This window comes from Ctenopharyngodon idella, chromosome 9, assembly GCF_019924925.1.
Source record: "Ctenopharyngodon idella isolate HZGC_01 chromosome 9, HZGC01, whole genome shotgun sequence".
Taxonomy (NCBI): Eukaryota; Metazoa; Chordata; class Actinopteri; order Cypriniformes; family Xenocyprididae; genus Ctenopharyngodon; species Ctenopharyngodon idella.
In genome coordinates this window covers 21788100-21810288 of record NC_067228.1, presented here as the reverse complement: position 1 = coordinate 21810288, position 22189 = coordinate 21788100, and the positions used below count along the sequence as shown (strand labels likewise).

General features: G+C 33.7%; 2 protein-coding genes across 3 annotated transcripts in view; one reads left to right on the top strand and one right to left on the bottom strand.

The window, feature by feature from the left end:
• Positions 1–3998: 3998 nt before the first annotated feature.
• Positions 3999–12292, top strand: LOC127518443 (protein lifeguard 3). 2 transcript variants are annotated; one of them, XM_051905124.1, is made up of 12 exons: positions 4001–5784; positions 6086–6312; positions 6672–6742; positions 6865–6929; positions 7066–7119; positions 7746–7796; positions 7884–7923; positions 8001–8038; positions 8134–8221; positions 8602–8697; positions 11450–11503; positions 11817–12292. In XM_051905124.1, exons 2-12 carry the CDS (start codon positions 6096–6098, stop codon positions 11961–11963), a joined length of 921 nt encoding a protein of 306 aa, XP_051761084.1. In that variant the 5' UTR covers positions 4001–5784; positions 6086–6095; the 3' UTR covers positions 11964–12292. The 2 variants fall into 2 exon arrangements, with proteins under 2 accessions (XP_051761083.1, XP_051761084.1); XM_051905123.1 differs by having other exon boundaries at positions 3999–6312.
• A 913-nt stretch (positions 12293–13205) lies between these two features.
• The window catches only part of dars1 (aspartyl-tRNA synthetase 1), a 33435-nt gene continuing 24451 nt past the window's right edge, over positions 13206–22189 (bottom strand). Inside the window, exons 11-18 of the mRNA XM_051905107.1 lie at positions 18570–18704; positions 17314–17461; positions 16625–16771; positions 16483–16525; positions 15058–15138; positions 14854–14965; positions 14331–14402; positions 13206–13681 (exon numbers count right to left, since the gene is read on the bottom strand). Of these exons, the coding sequence (XP_051761067.1) occupies positions 13590–13681; positions 14331–14402; positions 14854–14965; positions 15058–15138; positions 16483–16525; positions 16625–16771; positions 17314–17461; positions 18570–18704 (830 nt within the window). The 3' untranslated portion in view covers positions 13206–13589. The remainder of the gene's footprint in view (positions 13682–14330; positions 14403–14853; positions 14966–15057; positions 15139–16482; positions 16526–16624; positions 16772–17313; positions 17462–18569; positions 18705–22189) is intronic.

The window sequence follows — 22189 nt, the reverse complement described above, 5'->3', positions numbered from 1 at the left end:
CCACATAATTTAGAGTTATGTAGGGATTGGCAAATAAAGACTGCCACTGGTTTTATATGGAGGACGAAACCTGCAAAAACAATGAATAAATAAATGCGCAAATAAATAAATAAATACATAAATCCATAAAATTATACATAAATAAATAAATAAATCCATAAATAAATAAATAAATGAATATATAAATCCACATATTACTGCATAAATAAATATATAAATAATTAAATGTGCAAGGAGATAAATAATTAACTAAATAAAACGAATGTTGGGGAAATAAAAAAAAATGTTAAAGGAAATGCTAAGCTGAAAGTTGCCTTTTTTACTTTAAACAGTTTATTCATTTTTTAATGTAGCTTCATATTTATTTTTTCTTGGTGAAACATGCTAATAAGGGTGTCAATCAAACATCAGAAGGTGGTCTGTATGCTGGCAATGGCTAATCGTTGTAAAAGCACCATTGGCTGACACTGTTGAAAATACAGTAGTAGTAAACTATCTGCTGATTATATTCTCTTCAGAGTAGATTCATCTATACACACTTTAGGTCAGTTAGCAGCTACATTTGATGTGGCTGTAGATCCGTTTGTTCGCTAAAAGAGCACAGTAAAGTTAGTTCCCTTTCGATACTACACTCGTACTGCGTCGAATGTCTTATTACAAGATGCATATGGGGAAAGCTCCTTTTTTTCTCTGATTTCTGAAGCCTTTTTCAATCACGCAGTGAAACTGCACGGCCATTGGTTTGTGAAGTTAAAGTAAACAAACCTATGACGGCCCGCCAAAAGGGGCGGGGTATCGGGCTATATAAGTGGACGTCTCACCATGGCAAATTATGATGCTGATTCTATTCTCTGTGCAGATGGACTTTAACCAGCATCAGTTTAAATGGTCAATTTTTGCCTTCTTAGAATCTCTTGGGTGGGGGGAACAGAATTCGATGGAAAATATACAGTTGTCGAAATCCGTTCCTCCCCACCTCCCCATATAATGAGAGATGTTGATGCACTGACTTAAAAGATACTAATTCTATCCTGTGTGTGGATGGACTTTAAACAGTATCAATGTTTAAACAGTCAAACAGTTTAAATGTTCAGTTTTTGCCTTTTTAGAATCCTGCCAACAGGGAAGTGCAAGAGTGAGCCAGTTTGATAAATAATAGAACTTCATGGGGTTGGGGGGGAACAGAATTTGACGGCAAATATACAGCTGTCCAAATCCGTTCCCCCCACCAAACGATGAGAGATGTTGATGCACTGACTTCAGTTTAAATGTTCATTTTCTGCCTTTTTGCCATTTATAATGATATTAAAAATGTTGACAGGAAGCAATGTAGGTAAGAGAAGGCAGACGGGATCCGGAAAATTCCATGAGTCTGGATTCAAACCTAGGATTCTCTGCACGCAACTGCACCAGAGGCTAGCACACTGTGCACAAAGCCAACAGGGAAGTGCAAGAGTGAGCTAGTTTGATAAATAATAGAACCTCATGGGGTTGGGGGGGAACAGAATTCGATTCAATTTTTGCCTTTTTAGAATCTCATGGGGGGGACAGAATTCAACAACAAATATACAGCTGTCAAAATCCGTTCCCCCCACCAAATGATGAGAGATGTTGATGCAGTGACTTAAAAGATGCTGATTCTATCCTCTGTGTGGATGGACTTTAACCAGCTTCAGTTTAAATGTTCATTTTCTGCCTTTTTGCCATTTATAATAGGGTGACCATATGTGCCATTTTCCCAGGATGCGTCCTGTCCAGGGTTTCTAAGTTGCATAAAATGTCCCAGTTTTGGTTTTGTTTTCATATTTGTGGAAGGTAATGACTGAAAAATCATTTGACCAATAGCGTGCATTATACATTGTGGCTTGCGAGAAGGCTGGATCTACAGAGAATGGTCAAAGCATTGCAAATACAACATTTTAACAACATTTTAATGAATTGCATGAAGACGGTCAATAAGAAAAGTGGCTTGCACAGACCTCCGTGTAGAAATCGCGTTCCTTCCGGGGGCACATCGATATGACCATTTTCACGATTAAAGAGGCAAGGGCTCAAGCCATTTTAGGCGATTTAGAAATCCTGGACAGGATGCGTCCTGGTAAAATGGCACATATGGTCACCCTAATTTATAATGATATTAATAAATGTTCATTTTCTGCCTTTGTAGAATCTCATGGGGGAGGGGGGATGTTAAAATCCCCCCCCCCCCCCCCCCCAAAAAAAAAGGATGAGAGATGTTGATGCACTTAACGTTAATATAAAAGATAACTTAAAATAACGTTAGGGGAACGTTAAAATAACGTTAGGGGAGCGTTAAAATAACAGAATAATGTTAGAATAATGTTAAAATTACGTTAGAATAACATTAGAATAATGTTAGAATAATGTTAAAATAACATTAAAATAACATTAGAATAATGTTAGAATAATGTTAAAATAACGTTACATTAATGTTAGAATAATGTTAAAATAACATTTAAATAACGTTAGAATAATGTTCGAATAACATTAGGGGATCGTTAGAATAACATTAGGGGAACATTAAAATAACGGTAGAATAATGTTAAAATAACGTTAGAATAATGTTAGAATAACATTAGGGGAACGTTAGAATAACGTTAAGGGAACGTTAAAATAACATTAGGGGAACATTAAAATAATGGTAGAATAATGTTAAAGTAACGTTAGAATAATGTTAGAATAATATTAAAAAAATGTTAGAATAATGTTAGAATAACATTAGAGGAACGTTAGAATAACGTTAAGGGAACATTAAAATAACATTAAAATAACGTTAATATAATGTTAAAATAACGTTAGAATAATGTTAAAATAATGTTAGAATAATGTTAAAATAACGTTTAAATAATGTTAGAATAATGTTAGAATAACGTTAAAATAACTTTAGAATAATGTTAAGATAATGTTAGAATAATGTGAAAATAACATTAAAATAACGTTTGAATAATGTTAGTATAATGTTAAAATAGCGTTAGAATAATGTTAAAATAACGTTAGAATAATGTTAGAATAACGTTAAAATAATTTTAGAATGATGTTAAGATAACGTTAGAATAACGTTAAAATAATGTTAGAATAACATTAGAATAATGTTAAAATAACATTAAAATAACGTTAGAATAATGTTAGAATAATGTTAAAATAACGTTAGAATAATGTTAGAATAATGTTAAAATAACATTTAAATAACGTTAGAATAATGTTAGAATAACATTAGGGGAACGTTAAAACAACCTTAGGAGAACATTAAAATAACGGTAGAATAATGTTAGAATAACATTAGGGGAACATTAGAATAACATTAAGGGAACGTTGAAATAACATTAGGGGAACATTAAAATAACGTTAGAATAATGTTAGAATAATGTTAAAATAACTTTAAATAATGTTAAAATAACATTAGGGGAACGTTAAAACAACCTTAGGGGAACATTAAAATAACGGTAGAATAATGTTAAAATAACATTAGAATAATGTTAGAATAACATTAGAGGAACGTTAGAATAACGTTAAGGGAACGTTGAAATAACATTAGGGGAACATTAAAATAACGGTAGAATAATGTTAAAATAACATTAGAATAATGTTAGAATAACATTAGAGGAACGTTAGAATAACGTTAAGGGAACGTTGAAATAACATTAGGGGAACATTAAAATAATGTTAGAATAATGTTAAAATAACGTTAGAATAACATTAGGGGAACGTTAAAACAACCTTAGGGGAACATTAAAATAATGTTAGAATAATGTTAAAATAACATTAGAATAATGTTAGAATAACGTTAAGGGAACGTTGAAATAACATCAGGGGAACATTAAAATAACATTAGAATAATGTTAGAATAATGCTAAAATAATGTTAGAATAATGTTAGAATAATGTTAAAATAACGTTAGAATACTGTTAGAATAATGTTAAAATAACATTAAAATAACGTTAGAATAATGTTAGAATAATGTTAAAATAACGTTAGAATAATGTTAGAATAATGTTAAAATAACGTTAGAATAATGTTAGAATAATGTTAAAATAACGTTAGAATAATGTTAAAATAACATTAAAATAACGTTAGAATAATGTTAAAATAACGTTAGAATAATGTTAGAATAATGTTAAAATGAGGTTTAAATAACGTTAGAATAATGTTAGAATAATGTTAAAATAACGTTAGAATAATGTTAAAATAACGTTTAAATAACATTAGAATAATGTTAGAATAACATTAGGGGAACATTAAAATAACGTTAGAATAATGTTAAAATAACGTTTGAATTACGTTAGAATAATGTTAGAATAACATTAAGGGAACGTTAAAATAACATTAGGGGAACATTAAAATAACGGTAGAATAATGTTAAAATAACTTTAGAATAATGTTAGAACAACGTTAAAATAACGTTAGAATAATGTTAGAATAACATTAGGGGAACGTTAGAATAACATTAAGGGGAACATTAAAATAACGTTAGAATAATGTTTGGGGAACGTTAGAATAACGTTAAGGGAACGTTAACATAACATTAGGGGAACATTATTATATATACAGCAAATATACAGCTGTCGAAATCCGAACGTGCCATGCCTACTGTGTTCACGCCTTTTACACGGTTTTGACCAGCGGATGTCGCTAGCGTTCCACTCCCTTCTGGTCCGCATGCTTAGAAATAATACGAGAGACGTATTATGAGGAACTAAGGCATTATTATGAGAAAAGGTCAAAATTACGAGAAAGTTTCTCATTATTATTATCATATTTTTTTTTACTCAAGTGTGGTACCCAAGCTGCACACAAGAAAGTCTCCTCTTCCGCCTCAAAACTCCGCCCACACGCCACTTGATTGACAAGCCTCATTTGAATTTGATTTAACGTTTGCTGTGTCAGTTTGAGCATTTGATGTGCCGTTAGCAATGTCGGTTTGAACATTTGATTTTTTATTTGCGATGTCGGTTTGAGCGTTTGATTTATAATTTGAGCATTGAAATATAGATTTAATTATGACAGATTTACTGGGTTGATAATGAAAATTAAAAATCAAATACAAATTAGTTTTAATTTGATTTTTGATACAGTTCATGCTTCCCCGAATCAGGAAATGAAATTGCATTTGAGCATTTGATTTTTGAGCAGCCGTCTGAGAGTTTGATTTATTATGTAATAATTTGAGCATTTGATTTATTTGAGCAGCTGTTTTGAAACTTTGATTTATTATTTGATCTTTTTAAGCATTTGAATTTGAATTTTGTTAGGAAAAAACCATACATGAGTGTCCAAATGAAGTTATGTTTTATGTTTTAGCGCCGTCTGTTGTTAGACAGATTTTACTACACGATCGTTAACTAATGATGATCGTCAAAGCTCTTACATTAAACAAGTCCGTCTGAACTTGTTGAATACAAAGTGTTAAGAATAAGGCACTATCCTGTGAAGATAATAGCCTACTGTCCAGGTCATCAAAAAAAAGAATGAATATTTCGCAAAACAAACAACAAAAAACAAAACAGTGGTCACACTATACGGTATTTTGGTGAGAAGATGAGAAGATGACTAATTCGGTAAATAGATACTGAGCCTAGTCCAGTGAGGACAGTACCCTGGAAACTGGAGACGGCGCAACTCCTCCTAGTTGTGTTGCTTAGTTCCAGCTAATCAGAAGGCTCCAAAGCGCACCTCGCGCTCTTCACTACATCACCCGCTGCGTTATTTACGTAGAGCAGAACGAGTTCACTCTGAAGTCCCGTTGCTGAGGTCACAGCTAACGTGGTAAGCAAAATATTACTACATTAATGTACAATTATTATGATTATGTTGATGACAACCTGGCAAAACAGTTAAGAACAGGTCGCTTTTGTTGTTTAAGAAACTTAAAATGAAAATAAAGTGTAAATACTGTATTGTTTATATGTGTTTAGTATATAATGAGTCTATCTTCTTGGACTGCGTGAATGGATATTTCGATATTATTTATCATTCTATTTGTATGTAGGCTATGTGTGTAAATAATGAGAGAGAGAGAGAGAGAGAGAGAGAGTATTCATATAGGTATTTATGTCTTGTGTTTCAGGGACATCACAATGTCAAAGTCAGATCCCCCTCCAAGTTACGAAGAGTCAAGACAGCAGCATGGAAACTATCCATACCCTCCCTACGGATATCCAGCCCAGCCAGGAGTGTACACGGGCCCAGGACAGCCAGGCATACACCCCCAGACAGGGCTGTGGCATGGCCCTGGATACCCCCCTCCAGCAATGCCGTCCTTAATAACACCAGGAATATTTTCCTCCAACCTAAGTAAGAATCAAATAAAAGTTCTCATGTGAATCCTATTCCATATATCTATTACTTCTATACTGTATTTATGTGTTTGTTTTGTTTGTAAAATTCAGGTCACTTTCCAGGGTAGCCTGCCTTTGTACTATTTAGTTTTGACATACTCTTGACATTCTCTTTCTTACTCTCTCTCTCGCTCTCTCTCTTAAGATGCATTATGAATAAAACTGAACTGCTTTTTAAATTTCTGGTACAAAACATTTTTAAAAGTGACCTAGGTGTCAAAATACTTTTTGGGGCAACAGTGTTTGATGTTTATCATCAAATATGTTTTTTTGTGTGTGTGTGTGTGTGTGTGTGTGTTCATTGTTTTGTTGTAGGAGACGCAGAGGGCATCTCATCGACTGGCATATGGGACAGCATGAGTGTTCGGCATGCTTTCATAAGAAAGGTATTAAGACTATTTGTCCTAAACTTGAACTACAGATTTATAAATATAATAATCGATAAATGCAACAAAAATAAGCAACGGCTTCATGTAAAGAAATTGATTTTTGTGTACTTTTGTACCAGGTTTATCTTATATTAGCCGCCCAGCTGTTAATCACTTCTTCAATCATTGCGGTGTTTACGTTTGTGTGAGTACAACAAATCCACACAACAAATTAATTTTTATGAACAGCTGTGTGAATTACATACATTATGCATACTAATGTAATGAAACTGGTGTGTTTTCATACATTCATACATTTTCATACATTCCTCATCTTACAGTGAGCCTGTGCGTCTTTTTGTGATCCAAAATCCTGCCATTTATTGGGCATCATTGTGAGTTATTTTATTGTCATGTCTGACTAGTCTAAATAAATGACAAAAACAAATATCATATGTACACAAAAGTTTGGGTTCAGTAAGATTTTTTTTTTGAAAGAAGTCTCTAATGCTCACCAAGGCTGCATTTATTTAATCAAAAATAGAGTAAAACAGTAAAATGGTCAAATATTATTACAATTTTTGTTTTCAATTTTAATATATTGTATAAAAATTATTCATGTGATGCCAAAGCTTAGTTTTCAGCATCATTACTCCAGTCTTCAGTGTCACATGATCCTTCAGAAATCATTCTAATACGTTGATTTGACAAGAAACATTTCTTACTATTATCAATGTTGAAAGCATTTGTTCTGCTTAATATGTTTGTGGAAACTGATACATTTTTTCAAGATTCTTTGATGAATAGAAAGTTAAAAAATACAGCATTTTATTTGAAATAGAAATCTTTTGCAACATTATAAATGTCTTTACTATCACTTTTGATCAATTTATTACATCCTTGCTGAATAAAAGTATTAATTTCTTTAAAAAAAAAAAAACAAAAAAAAAAACTTACTGACTCCAAACATTTAAATGGTAGTGAATATTATATTGAAGTAACAGTGGAATGTTTTTCACAGCCCCGTGTATCTTGTTACTTACCTTATGCTGGTTTGCTGTGAGGGGCCGAGGTGAGTTTAGTCATTTTTTGATTATTTATTTACATTATGAGTACAAGAACATCTGTTTAATTATGGAAACCCTGCCTCTGCTTTTAGGAGACGTCATCCATGGAATTTAATACTCCTGTTAATTTTTGTAAGTGATGATTCAATTTAACATTTACATTGAATTCTACATTATAATTGATGAAACATGTTTTCTTTCCTCAACAGACCCTTACGTTGTCTTACATGACAGGAGCAATATCAAGGTTTGATAAGAGTTTCATCAGTTTCACATACTGCATGTGGTTAGTTTTAAACATCAGATAAGCTCTCATTTTTTTCCTTCTGGCATTATTTACAGTTATTTTGACACTAAAGCAGTGTTCCTGGCCCTGGGGATCACAGCAATAGTGTGCGTAATCGTCACAGTCTTCTGTTTTCAGACCAAGGTAAGACCTTCTGTGGCAACAGCACCCACGGCTCTGATCGACTGGCCGGCGGTGAATGCCACTTTGTTGGCTGTGTAAAATAACCCCATTGTATTTGATTACAATGATCGTCTGTCTCTTTTGAAACATTCATGGCTTACTGCTAAATGTCTCATGCTTGCTTGAGACAAAACCTGTTTTTTTGAGTGTGCCCTGTTTTTTAATGGATCAATTTTTGCCGGGATTCATGTATACAGTAGATATACATGCGTAATAATTTCTTCCCATTTTATTAATGAAATCAATGTTTTTACAACTTCTACAGTTTGTGACTACTGAGTTTTTTTAATCAAGCCATGCTGTCAAGTTGTAGTGAAGTCTCTGTGTGTGTGTTTGAACAGGTTGACTTCACCTCCTGTACAGGTCTTCTCTGTGCTCTTTGTGTAGTCGTCCTGGTGACTGGCATCATCACATCCATTGTGCTCTCCTTTCAGTATGTAAGTGAGGCCATTATGGCAAAGTTTACACTTATTGTTAAGTTTTGTACACTTATTGTACACTTATAAGTTTACAGTCATTGTGAATGATTTTGCAGTTTAAAGCTGTGGTTCTCAACCAAGGGGCCCTCAGCAAACTTCTAAGGGAAGTTCTTATATTAAAGAACATACAGTTTTGGCCAGAGGAGAACTGGCCCCCTGACTGAGCCTGGTTTCTCCTAAGGATTTTTTTCTCCATTTCGGTCACCTGATGGAGTTTGTGTTTCTTGCCACTGTTGCCTTTGGCTTGCTTATTTGGAGACACTTTCAGTAATATTATGACTTGATATTATGATTTGACTGCACTGACACTATTGGATGAGAACAAATCTTGTACTGAATTGAGGTGTATGATGACTTCACTGTTTTCTGCAGAACTGCTTTATAACTGAATCGACTTCGTTTCATAACAGATGATTTTTGCAACATCGACACTGTTATTGAATTGAATTGAATCAACATTGAACTGACTCAAATTGAATAACAACACTATTGTGTTCCGTAGAGCTGCTTATAGCAGCATAATTTCATAATTTATGAACTTCACAATTATTGAACTCAACATTGAACTAATGTGAGCTGAAAAATTACACTATTGTCTTTTTTAGAGCTGCTTTACAGCAGAATTTAACTGTTTGATCATTATTTTTATGTTTTTTATAAAGCTGCTTTGAAACAATCTGTATTGTTTTAAGCGCTATATAAAAGGTGACATGACAGTTCTTGGAACTTCTAAAAATCCAAAAATTTTGTAGTTAATTCTCTTAATATATCGACACTCCCAGTTTTTGCTAATAAAAAAAGTTTGAAAACAAGCAGCTTTGTCATATTACAACAGGACAATACTGGAAGAAATATTATAGCTAATATGAGGGGATGATTGTGTTGAACAATGGGGGGTTGAGAACCACTGGTTTAAAGGAATATAATGAGTTATTTTCAGTGCCTACATTTGTGGTATGCTGTGTATTACCAGAGAAAATATTTCTGACTTGTCCCTCAGTTTGTTAAAAACAAACACATTACAGTAATGTGTTTACACTGCAAGTAAGTGACTTGTACTAAACTGGGTGGCACGGTAAATAAATGTTTAAACAAAACAGTTGCACAAGTATAACCATGATATTTAAAGTGATAGTTCACCCCAAAATAGAGAAAAATCATTTACTTTACCTCAAAAACATAAAATTGCATCATTATCTTTATACTGTTTTGTTTTTTTTGTTTGTTTTTTTTATCTTCCAAGTCTTCTGAAGACATAGCATTGTGTGGGGGAACAGACTGAAATTTAAGTTCTTAACTGTCAGAATATGGGTTTGGAAAGACATTATGGTTATTAAATGATCTTTTATGGGTAAGTTGTGCTTTTAAAGCAGTGGTTCTCAACCAGGGGGATAGAGGGTTCACATAGAGGGCCTTTGCGAACTTCCAAGGGAGCCTCAAGACGACTTAAAATGATTTAAAGACAAAACAAGCTTTAAAATAAGCTAAAAGAAAAAAAACCAAGATATTTCTTATTTTAATTTTCCCCCTCAACAGCTGTTTTTTGTCTTTGAGGAACCAGAGCTCCCACAGAAAAACCTGGATATATGAGGTAGCCTAATTATAAATGTGTAATTAAAGGTTTAGTTCACCCAAAAATGAAATTTCTGTTATTAATTACTCACCCTCATGTCGTTCCAAACCTGTAAGACCTTTGTTCATCTTCGGAACACAAATTAAGATATTTTTGATGAAATCCGAGAGGTTTTTTTATCCCCCATAGTAAGCAATGTAAGTACCACATTCAAGGTCCAGAAAAGTAGTAAAGATCCTCATACGCTGTTTACGTTCAGCGCTTCCAGGTTTTACGTCAGAACGCCGTCTCATTATTGGCTGGCTCCTGCATCAGCATCATGGCGTTCACGGCAGAGTCGGCGTTCGGATGTAGGGCTGAACGTAAGCGCTGGAAGCACTGAACGTAAACAGCATATGAGAATGAGAGGGGAGAGAAGAACTTGTTGAATAAAGTCGTTATTTTTTTGTTTTTGCTCACAAAAAGTATTCTTGTCGCTTTATAACATTAAGGTTGAACCTCTCGGATTTCATGAAAAAATATCTTAATTTTTGTTTAGAAGATGAACGAAGGTCTTATGGGTGTGGAACGACAATTAATAATTTCATTTTTGGGTGAACTAACCCTTTAATAAATGTGGAAATTAACGTAAATTAATCAAATCTTAATACTCCATGGGAATATATACATATTACCAGTTATCCAAGATAAAATAATAAAATAAAAATAATATCTTTGGGAGCAGAAATATCAGTGTGCCGGTTCTTTTAAAAATGTTTTTAAAAATCCTTATCCAGTATATCATGAATGACTGGAAGAGTAATGTATATTCCTTGGTAAAAAGAGTGGGAGCCCTGGAGAACATTCAGATCCTAAAAATTCTGGAATCCTGAAATTTAATTATTTTAATTATAATAATTTAGTTACTTTTTGATAGGAGTGCCCATAGATTAGGGGGGTTGAGAACCACTGCTTTAAAGGTAGTTATTCTTTCAATACAGTGTAGCTGCATACATTTTGCATACATTATTTACACATATTAACTGAACAGCTTACCAACCTTGTCTTTGCTAAATTAGGTCTATGTGCAGTCTAATGAATAAATAACCTGGAATACACTTGTTATATGATAATGTACCTATACCATCAATGCCTCAGGTGCCCTGGCTGCACATGCTGTATGGTGCTTGTGGAGCGATAGTCTTTACCTTGGTGAGTTTATGAAACAGGATTTTATGTTGTTTGTTCAATTATTCACCAGTGGCTAAAAATGAAACAGAACCCATGTGAAAAAGAAGTACACTTTAGCATAATTGAGTACTTATTAAGGAAATAAATAATGTAATGTTTTTTAAAATTGTAATTATTTGAATTAGGTAAATCTTTATCTGCAATAACATTATTACTTCTTTTGTCTTTGAAATTTGTATTGTAATTACACATTTGTAATGAAGAAGTTGCAGTTTAGTACATTTGAAGTACATTTACACAAGAGAATACTTACTGATGACTTGTCTTGTTATAGTTTCTGGCCTACCACACACAGTTGCTCATTGGAAACCGAGCGAACGCCATCAGCCCTGAGGAATATGTCTTCGGAGCTCTTTCCCTCTACGTCGATATCGTCCAGATCTTTATTTTCCTCCTGCACATCACAGGGAGCTCTGAGTAAACGCACACATGCGTTTGAGCGTTTCTGTTTCAGAGACTGACCTTTCTTTGAGCTTATCTTGACTTTTTCAATCACATGAATCTCAAATATCACCTTCAGCACTACTGACTGTTATTAGAAGTATTTTGTGTTGTGTTGCATAATAGGTTGCTCATACTTCTACTAGAATGTCACTCTATAATAAGCACTTTATTTTTGTAACGCTCCATCTGTTTATTTGCATTTTGAAGAGCCTGAGTGTGTACTAAAACAACTCCACTGTGATTTGATAATTGTATTATCAATATTTAGCCTACAACCTGAAGGGAAATAAAATCAAGAGAAACAATTGTGTTGTATGATGACTATTAGGAATACAGGAAATGTAGATGTTTGAAGGTGGTCCACTGGCTTAAAGTTACTAAAATGAAGACTGTGGACCACATTGTTAAAGGGTTAGTTCACCCAAAAATACATTGTCATCATTTACTCACCCTTGTGTCATTCAAAACCTAACCTGTTTGACTTCTCTGGAACACATAATATAGAATATATTTTGAGCAGGGTTATTACCATTAACTAAAACTATTAAAAACATTTTTGTTAATTAAAGCTGAAATTATATAAAATATATATACACTAGAGGAAAAAATAAATTAAAAATTAGAAATTTTGCTTTGGCAACTAACTGAAATAAGTTCAAGTTGAAGCACTAGAATTACTAACTGAAAGTAAATAAAAATGAAATAAAAATAAATTGAACCAAAATAGCAATATAAAAAACTAAAACAAATAAAAATGACAAAAGTATATGACAAAATCACTAAAATGAAAGGAAATAAAATTAAAACTCAAAATATAAAAAGAATCATTGAATATGAATATGAATAAAAGAGGTAATAGTATATAAATAATACTTTTCCACCATACAATGGAAGTCAATGGTAACCAAAACTGGTTTCCAACATGTCTTCATTTATGTTCAACAGAAAAAAAAGAAAGTCATACAGGTTTGTAACGACATGAGTATAAGTAAAAAATGACAGAATTTTCATTTTTTTGGGTGAACCATGCCTAAAGAACTACACTGGCGTTACAAAACAGGAAGTGACGTAATATTGACTTTCAATGTTTGGGGAATCATATAGGAACTGCTTATGATTTGTTCACTTGAAACATTCATTAATGTGCAATTTTACAAGCACTGAAAAAAAAATGTGTGTACAACATTTGCAGTCAAACATTCAGAAGAAAAACATACTATTTAGTTAATTTATTGTGCATGTGCTGTTTAATTTATTTTTAGAATTCTCAAAAACTTGGTGTGTCAAGGAACAGGTCAGTAGAAAAAAACCTACATGTATAGTATGATTTTAATAACATATGATATGATATAATAAACACAATATCATCTGCATCATTTAACAGTTAACATTTATTCCCTTGAATGGTTTAAGTATATTAGATTTATCGAACATCCTGTTTTATCTGGTGAAAAGTGTTATAAAAGTGGCTTCATTTTTGTGGGTTAATCATCATGGCACTTCCACATCCTGGCACGTCCAGATCCCCGATGGCTGGGTGACCGAGAGCTTGTACTGTTTCAGGCGGGATGGGAGACGAGAGGCCGACCGGCTACTTTAATCTTTATGGGGTCAGGCGTTTGGGGTCACGGGGGAACATGGAGGTCTGACGTACGTTGTGTAGGCCGAGATAAAGCATGGTCACTCTCTCCAGACCTAAGAGATGGCATACATTTAACATCATGTACTTGTGCCACATATTTTTAAATGAGGTCTAAAACACTAAAACTGAATGTTTTAGAAACTATACACTACCATTCAAGATTTTTTTTATGTTTTGAAAAGAAGTCTGTTATGCTCACCAAGGGTGCAATTATATGATCAAAAATACAGTAAAAGCAGTATTATTGTGAAATATTTTTACAATTTAAAATGACTATTTTCTGAATATATTTTAAAATGTAATTTATTCCTGTGATGTCAAAGCTGAATTTTCAGCTCCAGTCTTCAGTGTCACATGATCCTTCAGAAATCATTCTAATATGCTGATTTGCTGCTCAAGAAACATTTCTTATCTTCAATGTTGAAAACAGTTGTGCTTTTTTGTTCCATTTTTGTGGAAAACATAATACATTTTTCTCAGGATTCTTTGATGAATAATCAAAATAACAACATTTATTTGAAATAAAAAATATTTTTAAACCATGTAAAAGTCTTTACTGTTCCTTTTGATCAATTTGATGCATCCTTGCTGAATAAAAGTATGAATTTCTTTCAAACTAAAAATCTTAATGACCCCAAAACTTTGAACAATAGTGTAACTAGACCATTTCTAACCTACAAGATTATAAAAAATGTTTTTTACCTATGCCACCGCCAGCATGAGGAGGAGCTCCATAACGGAACGAGTCAATGTAAGCCTTGATCTTCTCCAGGTCTGTAACAAAGAGTAAAAAATGAATCATCTACTACAAAACTTTGTTTACCATAAAAATGAAGGGTAACACTTCATTTTACAGTGTCCTTATTACACGTGTTACATGTAGCTACCATATTAATAACTATAAATTATGCATAATTACACAAAACTAACTCTTAACCGAACCCTAATCTTATACCTAACCCTACAGTAAGTACAAGTAGTTATTTAATATTATTCAGTACTTAAATCTATAATTACACTAACAATGAAACCTAAAAATAAAATGTAACCAGATAAAGTACTGAAGAGTGTTGAAATTCAAATGCATTATGGTCAACCAACATTTAGATGTTTTGTGTATACTTGGTGAATGTGGGATCACATTTTTAGCTTAGCAACATGTGTTAACCCCAAACTTTCTAGTAGGTTTTGTAACACAGCTGTTGTGTTCCATTGCTAAAGTTACCAATGCCGTGGTGCATTGCCCTTTCGGTGAGCAGCTGAGCATCGTGGACTCTCTGAGCTCCGGACAGGATCTCCTCTCCTCTCATGAACATATCATATGAGTTGGAATATTTCTGCAGAAAGAACATGTGGAGTTTGATATGAACCACATAGTCTCTGAATAAAAAGCAATGTATTTAGATCCACTAGGCTTCAAAACACTTACTGGATTGTTGGGGTCAGGCATGGTGTAGAACGGCCTTACTGCCAAGGGGTATTTGTCCAGAACATAGAAGTCAGTGTCATACTAAAATAATCACAAAGGTGTGTTTAATTAATATGGGTAATATTCCACGTATATATGTTTGTAGAATTACATTTTGTCCCCCATTTAGTCCAGATTTCTAGGTTTCTGGAACTAAAAACATTACAAATGTAGTTTTACAAGGCCATTTTCTTAAGCAGTAAACAAACATGTCAAACAGACTTCAAAATGACCCATTTTTGCGGTTTCCATAAATTAGCGTTATAGCATTATAGTTTGTTCTTATTTCAGGGAAAATCTTTTTTTTTTTTCAACCATTTCCATTTAAAATACACTACCATTCAAAAGTTTGGGGTCAGTATGATATTTTTTATTATTATTAAAAAAAATGTGATTTTTAATAACATTTCTAAATGTTAAAAAAAATAATTTAAAAAAATTATATTTCAAATAACTGCTGTTCTTGTATTTATCAAAGAATCCAGAAAAAAAATATCAGTTTCTACAAAATATTTAAAAAAATATATATATAACTGTTTTCAACATTGATAATAAGAAATGTTTCTTGAGCAGCAAAGACAGCATAATGCTCGAACAAAGCTCAAAAGTATGTGTATTTCAATTTGTGGGGTGATTTTGTGGAATAGTTTGAATAATTCTATCAAAGAAAATGTAAATATCTTGCAATTTAAAAAGAGGTATAAGAGATCTATTTTTGATAAGTACAGAAGTGGGGAGGGAGAGAGATAATTTAGCTGTTGTTAATGCTGCTTGAATTTTGTTTCGGTTTGTTCTTCCTTATATTAATGGCTAGATATGGTAGGATGGAAATTGGAGTAGCATTTTTGTATTAGTCAAAATGGTATGTATGATATATCTGGTCTAATTGTGATTTGGATTTGTTAAGTACTGGGGTAGGATTTAATAAGCCTAGGGCTTCTACCTATCCCTTTTCGAATGGGTTGAGTATTATTATATTGAAATTTTGTCTTGTTTATTATGTTATTGATTTATTTTTTATTTTTTTATCAATATATATTTTGTGTTATTTTTGTCTTTTTCTTTTATAACTCAAGTTCGAAATAAAGACTACTACTACTACTACTACTACTACAAATCAGCATATCAGAATGATTTCTGAAGGATCATGTGACACTGAAGACTGGAGTAATGATGATAAAAATCAGCTTTGCCACCACAGGAATACATTACAAAATCTATTAAAAGAGAAAATCTGAATTTCACAAAATTACTGTTTTTCTGTATTTTTGATCAAATAAATGCAACGTTGGTGAGACTTTCCTTCATAAACTTCCGAAAAATCTTACAGACCCAAACTTTTGAACAGAAGCCTATATCACTTATGTTTAAAAGATGTCTTTTTACCTTCTCCTTCACTAGACGACCAAGCAGCTTTTCATTGGGTGTGCTGAGGAAGAAAAAATAAAAAGATTACAGATCTGTTATGAAATCTGTTACAGATTCCCTGTGTGCGCAATGAAATTGTATCAAAAAAAGCCACACTGACCTCAAATCTTCTTCATCCCCCATTTCCACCCCAGCAGCTCTGAGCATGGCCACTCCCTCCTTATACTCCAGTCTCAGCGTGGGCTCCAGGAACTTGAACGGCTCACTGGGGTACTGCTTATTCACGGTCTGGATCTCTGTCTGGAACCTGGAGCAAATCCACATCACAGAGACGCCATAAGAGAGAATACGTAGGTAGAACAGAGATTAGCATGACCTGCAGGCCCAGAATTTAATTGAAAAGTGTTTCTCAAGGCTTTAATTAAAAGGTCTTAGTTTCATCTTTCAAATGTAAACCATTAGTAGACAAATGTTACTTTTCACAGTGCTGGTCAGGTTGTTTGTGATTACTGGGTGAAATATTATGCATTCCACGTATATAGACTGATGGGTCAGATTTCCAATTGTATGTAACATTTGCCACACAATGAGATGGTAAAAGACTTCAGTTATATAAAGTAATATATTTATTAAAAAAACAGCCTGACCACTAGATGGCAGTATATATCCTTGTTATTATAAACCACATGAACGTGTTGCCCTTTCTTTCCCATGAATAAATGACATCATTTTTCAAGTGAAATTCATGTGACTTTATTCTCATGTGATTTGATTCTTCAAAAAAGGAAATAGGACTTCACTAAAACTTTTAAGAACTTAAAGGTATGTTGAAGGAGTCACCTCCCTTACCGGTCACGTAGTCCTTTAAAGATCTGAACCATGGTGTCAGTAATGGAGTCAATAACCTCATGGTAATGGTAATTGAAAGCCATTTCAATATCCAGACCCACAAACTCCGTCAGGTGGCGATGAGTGTTGGAATCCTCAGCCCTGAACACTAGAAGAAACACAGACAACTGTGAGATTCACATTCATTAGTATTTGTGACCCTGGACCACAAAACCAGTCATAAGTCACACAGGTATTTTTGTAGCAATAGCTAACAATACATTGTATGGGTCAAAATTATCGATTTTTCTTTTATGCCAAAAATCATTAGGATATTAAGTAAAGATCATGTTCCATGAAGATGTTTTGAAAATTTCCTACCTTAAATATATCAAAAATTTATTTTTGTAAGTGGATATGCATCGCTAAGGACTTCATTTGGACAACTTTAAAGGCGATTTTCTCAATATTTTGATTTTTTTTTTTTTAATTTAAATAATGCTTAAATAATATAAAACAAATACTAATATGAAAATCTATAGTAAACTAAATTAGAAATTCTGTTGAAGTTGAAGTACTTAAATTACTGTACTAAAAATTAAATAATAAATAGAAACGCTAAATAGAAAAATAAAAAATCTGTTAAAAATGTCAAAAGCACATAACAAAATGACTAAAAATTGAACAAAAAATAATTCAAAATATCATAATAGTATATAAATAATACTAAAATAACACTGCCTAGCAATATTAGTAGTTGCATTTGTAAAACACAGATGTTCACATTTCAGTGTCAAAAAACAGTGTCATTCTTGCCCAAAAATCAGACTAATGCACTTGTTTTGAATATTCCCAGGTCTACAAAAAAAGCACTTATGCTGTTTCTACAGTGTGACTTCCCATCAGCAGAGGTCCCTGATGAGCTGTATTTTTCTGACGTCTGTGTCCCATGGCTCTGCTGAAAGTGTTTGATATTCTTGCTCTATTCAGTGAGCTGCACAGGAGGGATTTTGGTGCCCGCCAAAAGCACCAAGAGCACAATCCGTCTATTTATCCTGCAGTATGTCCTGATCTGCATACTGGCAGGGAAGAGATACTGGTGAAGGTGACCTCTACAGATAGATATACAAATACAGTGGCTAGATACTTTTTAGGCTACTGTCTGTGATTGTCTCTGGATGTTCAGTGGATTCTTACTGTCCACTTTAAAGATGACCTGAAGATGGTAACAGGATATAGAAGAAAAGTAAGAGACAGGAGGCATTTTCATGATTTACCTGGTCCAACACAGAAGACTTTGTCAAAGTCAGCACAAATGCACATTTGCTTGTAGAGCTGAGGGGACTGGGCCAGGTACGCACTGGTCTTGAAGTATGAGACGGTGAAGACATTTGCACCACCCTCACTGGCAGCTGTTAAAAACACACAAAAACATTTGTACCGTAGTCATGGGTAACATTTTGTCCTCAAATGTGAGATGATAATTCTCATTGCAAGTATGGTAAATATGAGCATGATGTTCTATAGGTCACGTACATTTGGGTGTGTGCACCGGATGTAATGCGGTTTTACAAAAAGAACACAATGTTGATCTGTTGCGGGTGGCAGATCACACCAAAGGCGGCAAAGTTTAAATTCGAAATGCGTCATAGAGATGCATTCTGATTGGCCGGTCGGGGTGCAGAGGAAATGAAAGAAACTGCTTTCCTTAACAGCAAAAACCACATAAACAGAACAAGGGGTTTGTTGAGAGAAAGTGTTGTAACACCACTGAGACCTTAACTGACGCAATACACAAACTTTAAAATCATTGGTGGACTAAAAAAGAAGCATATTTAAGGGCAGTTGAAGGAGTTGAGCACCATTATTTTTGCACTAGACTTTCAGCATCTAAGGACAATATCCTGTTAAACAAGCAATGAATCATTTATTAATACACATATATATATATATATATATATATATATATATATGGTTAGTGCTCAAGAAACATTTCTTTTTACATTTTTATCACAAACAAGTTGTTATATTTTGTGTGGTTTGTTTTATTTGACATTTTTAAAAGGAATAGTTTCAAATAAAGTAAAAAGTATTCATTTCATGTCATTCCAAAATATGATTTTTCATTATACCATTAAAATAGAAGCCCCTTTGTACCCCAAAGTAAAATGAAATGAATAAAAATGCAACTTTGACTTTATATCTCAAAATCTGTTCTCACAATTATATTTAATCCTTTATTTTTTTAATGCAAAAACAGGCTTCCATATATCCATATATATTTTATTTCTATGATGGCAAAGTTGAATTTTCAGCATCATTACAGTCTTCAGTGTCACATGATCCTTCAGAAATCATTCTAATATGATGATTTGCTGCTCAAGAAACATTTCTTATTGTCAATGCTGAAAACAGTTGTGCTGCTTAATATTTTTGTGAATTTTTTTTTTTTTTTTTTTTTTCCAGAATTCTTTGATGAAGAGAAGTTCAAAAGATCAGTAAATATCTGAAATGGGAACCTTTTGTAACATAATATAAGAGATTTTTTTGAACTGTGTTTGTAAGAGCTGAGAAAGCAATCAATTTGCACAGTTTTGAGTCAAGTCAAAAGAAAGAGGCCCTGAACTCTTCACAAAGACAGCTATGCTCATGAATCCCAGCATATCCAATGGCACTCGGTGTACCCACCATTTCAAGAGTGCTAACATGGCACCCTATCAGTGACTGGAGACATATCTCCTTAATAAACACCACTTTTTCTCCAGCTACTGTTTTGACAGTGTCGCTGACTTTTTTTACCTCAGAAAATGAAAAAGTATCAATCCTTGAAATTGAAATTTTTAGAGACTGAAGGTGCAGAGAAAGAACAATAAACTAAGTTGGACAGCATGAGCAGGAAATCATTCAGAAGGCTCAGTGTGTGAGGACAGAGATAAGACCTGTGCTACTCTGTCCCTGCCGTCTTGAATACAGATACTCCAGCGTGAACACGGAGACAAGATTGTTCGCCTTATGTCATCTCAGATGCTCTGTGAGGTTAAAGCCAGGATGTAATGAAAGTAGCGACTGATCTTTTCTTCCTTATTGTGAAGTACATTAGAATAAAACAGATTATCGAAAAAGAAAAAAAAAAAAAAGTAGTGAGGGGACTTGGTTCTATCCATCGGTTGTTGATTGGATGGAGGCATCTAAATACAAGCTTACAGAAGATTGTAAGAAAGGGGCGGGACTCAAGCACACTAAATGATTGGAGAAGTCCAGTATTCGTCAGAGAAGTCTGTCGTTTCACCAGAATATTGAGTTAAGATATTTTATTAAAAAATGCGAGATCAAAAAAAAAAAAAAAAAAAAAAAAACATGAATTGATGAATCGTTCACTATAAGATCAATAACATGCATTTAGAAAAAAGATAGGGCAAATTTTTATATTGTGCTGATTTTAAAGACAACAAAATGGCATCCAAAACACGTTTAACATGCCGTATATGCCTTCAGCAGCTTAGTCAAAATGCTTTGAAATCGCCCTCTCATTTTTATCCGATTCACTTCAAACTCCATCAGTATAATGTCAAAACACGGCAGATGTAGACCTGCGAAAGGATTTTTGATATCTTAAATACTGTTGCCATGGCAATGCATCAAAATTTAATAATATTCTTGGGTGTTTTTGAGGCTCTTAGCATGCTTCAAATTACATGAAACTTGACAAACATCAGAGTGCTCAGTAAGTACACATGGGTTAAGCCTTAGAAATGGGCATGGAGAGCTCTGAAGCCCCACCTTTTGATAAAAGCGGGGGGTTAGTTTTACCTACAGTCACCAAACTCAGTACATATATTGCTCTTATTGAGCAGGAGAACTTTCTAATTTACAGTCATTAGCTCCGACCAATAGGAAGTCAGATATTTAGGTTTGAATGTGATTTTTTTTTTTTTAATAATCAGGCTCTGAAATGATAATCAGCACCGGCAGGAAATGACTGAGGTGCCCTTGAGCAAGGCACCTAACCCCCAATCACTCCACGGGCGCCACAGCATAAAAGGCTGCCCACTGCTCCGGGTGTGTATCACGGCTTGCAGTGTGTGTGTGTTCACTACCTACTACTCTGCTCCTAATGTGTGTGCACTAACTTGGATGGGTTAAATGCAGAGGACAAATTCCGAGTATGGGTTACCATACTTGGCCTTCACGTGTCACTTTCACTTTCACTCTCACTCTTAATTTTTAACTACTCCTCTTACGGGATTTATACGATTCACACCAAACTTTCTGAACATGGTGGCAAGACATGGAAGATGTTAAATTGTGAAAGGATACTGGATATCTTAAACAGTGTTAATGACAAAAAGGGGAAACAGGAAGAGTCATATCTTGACATAATTCTTTTACATTTACCCAGTTTAAATGCATATTGCCCATCGAGCACAATTGCCCTGAAGCCACCGGGGCTTGGGCCCGTCGTTGCTGCTTTGCAGCTGTATTTAAAATTGACTTGCTTACATAGGATATATGATGTATTTGATATTATTTAAGCACCTGGAACCTAATTAGTTTGACTAAATGTTCTAATTAAAAAGTGCCATGGGAAGCCAAACTAAATTTACTTAACATGCTCTTATATTGAAATTGTTTATTTCCTACTCCTTAACAGTTCATTAGGCTCTTAATGATTTCGCCTATGTCATCGCTTAGAATATCACAAGGCCAGGTTTTTCCTATCAGTCATCATTAGAACAAATTTTACACATGGCTCTTGACTCTAACTTGTACTTGGCATTATGAAAATCTAACATAGTTCTTGTAACTGTAGCATTGTTACAATAAGTCTATAAATTACAGGTAAGACCATTGATGGCTCCTCAGTACCATGCTTAGGCCAATGTTGACTTAGTGAAAT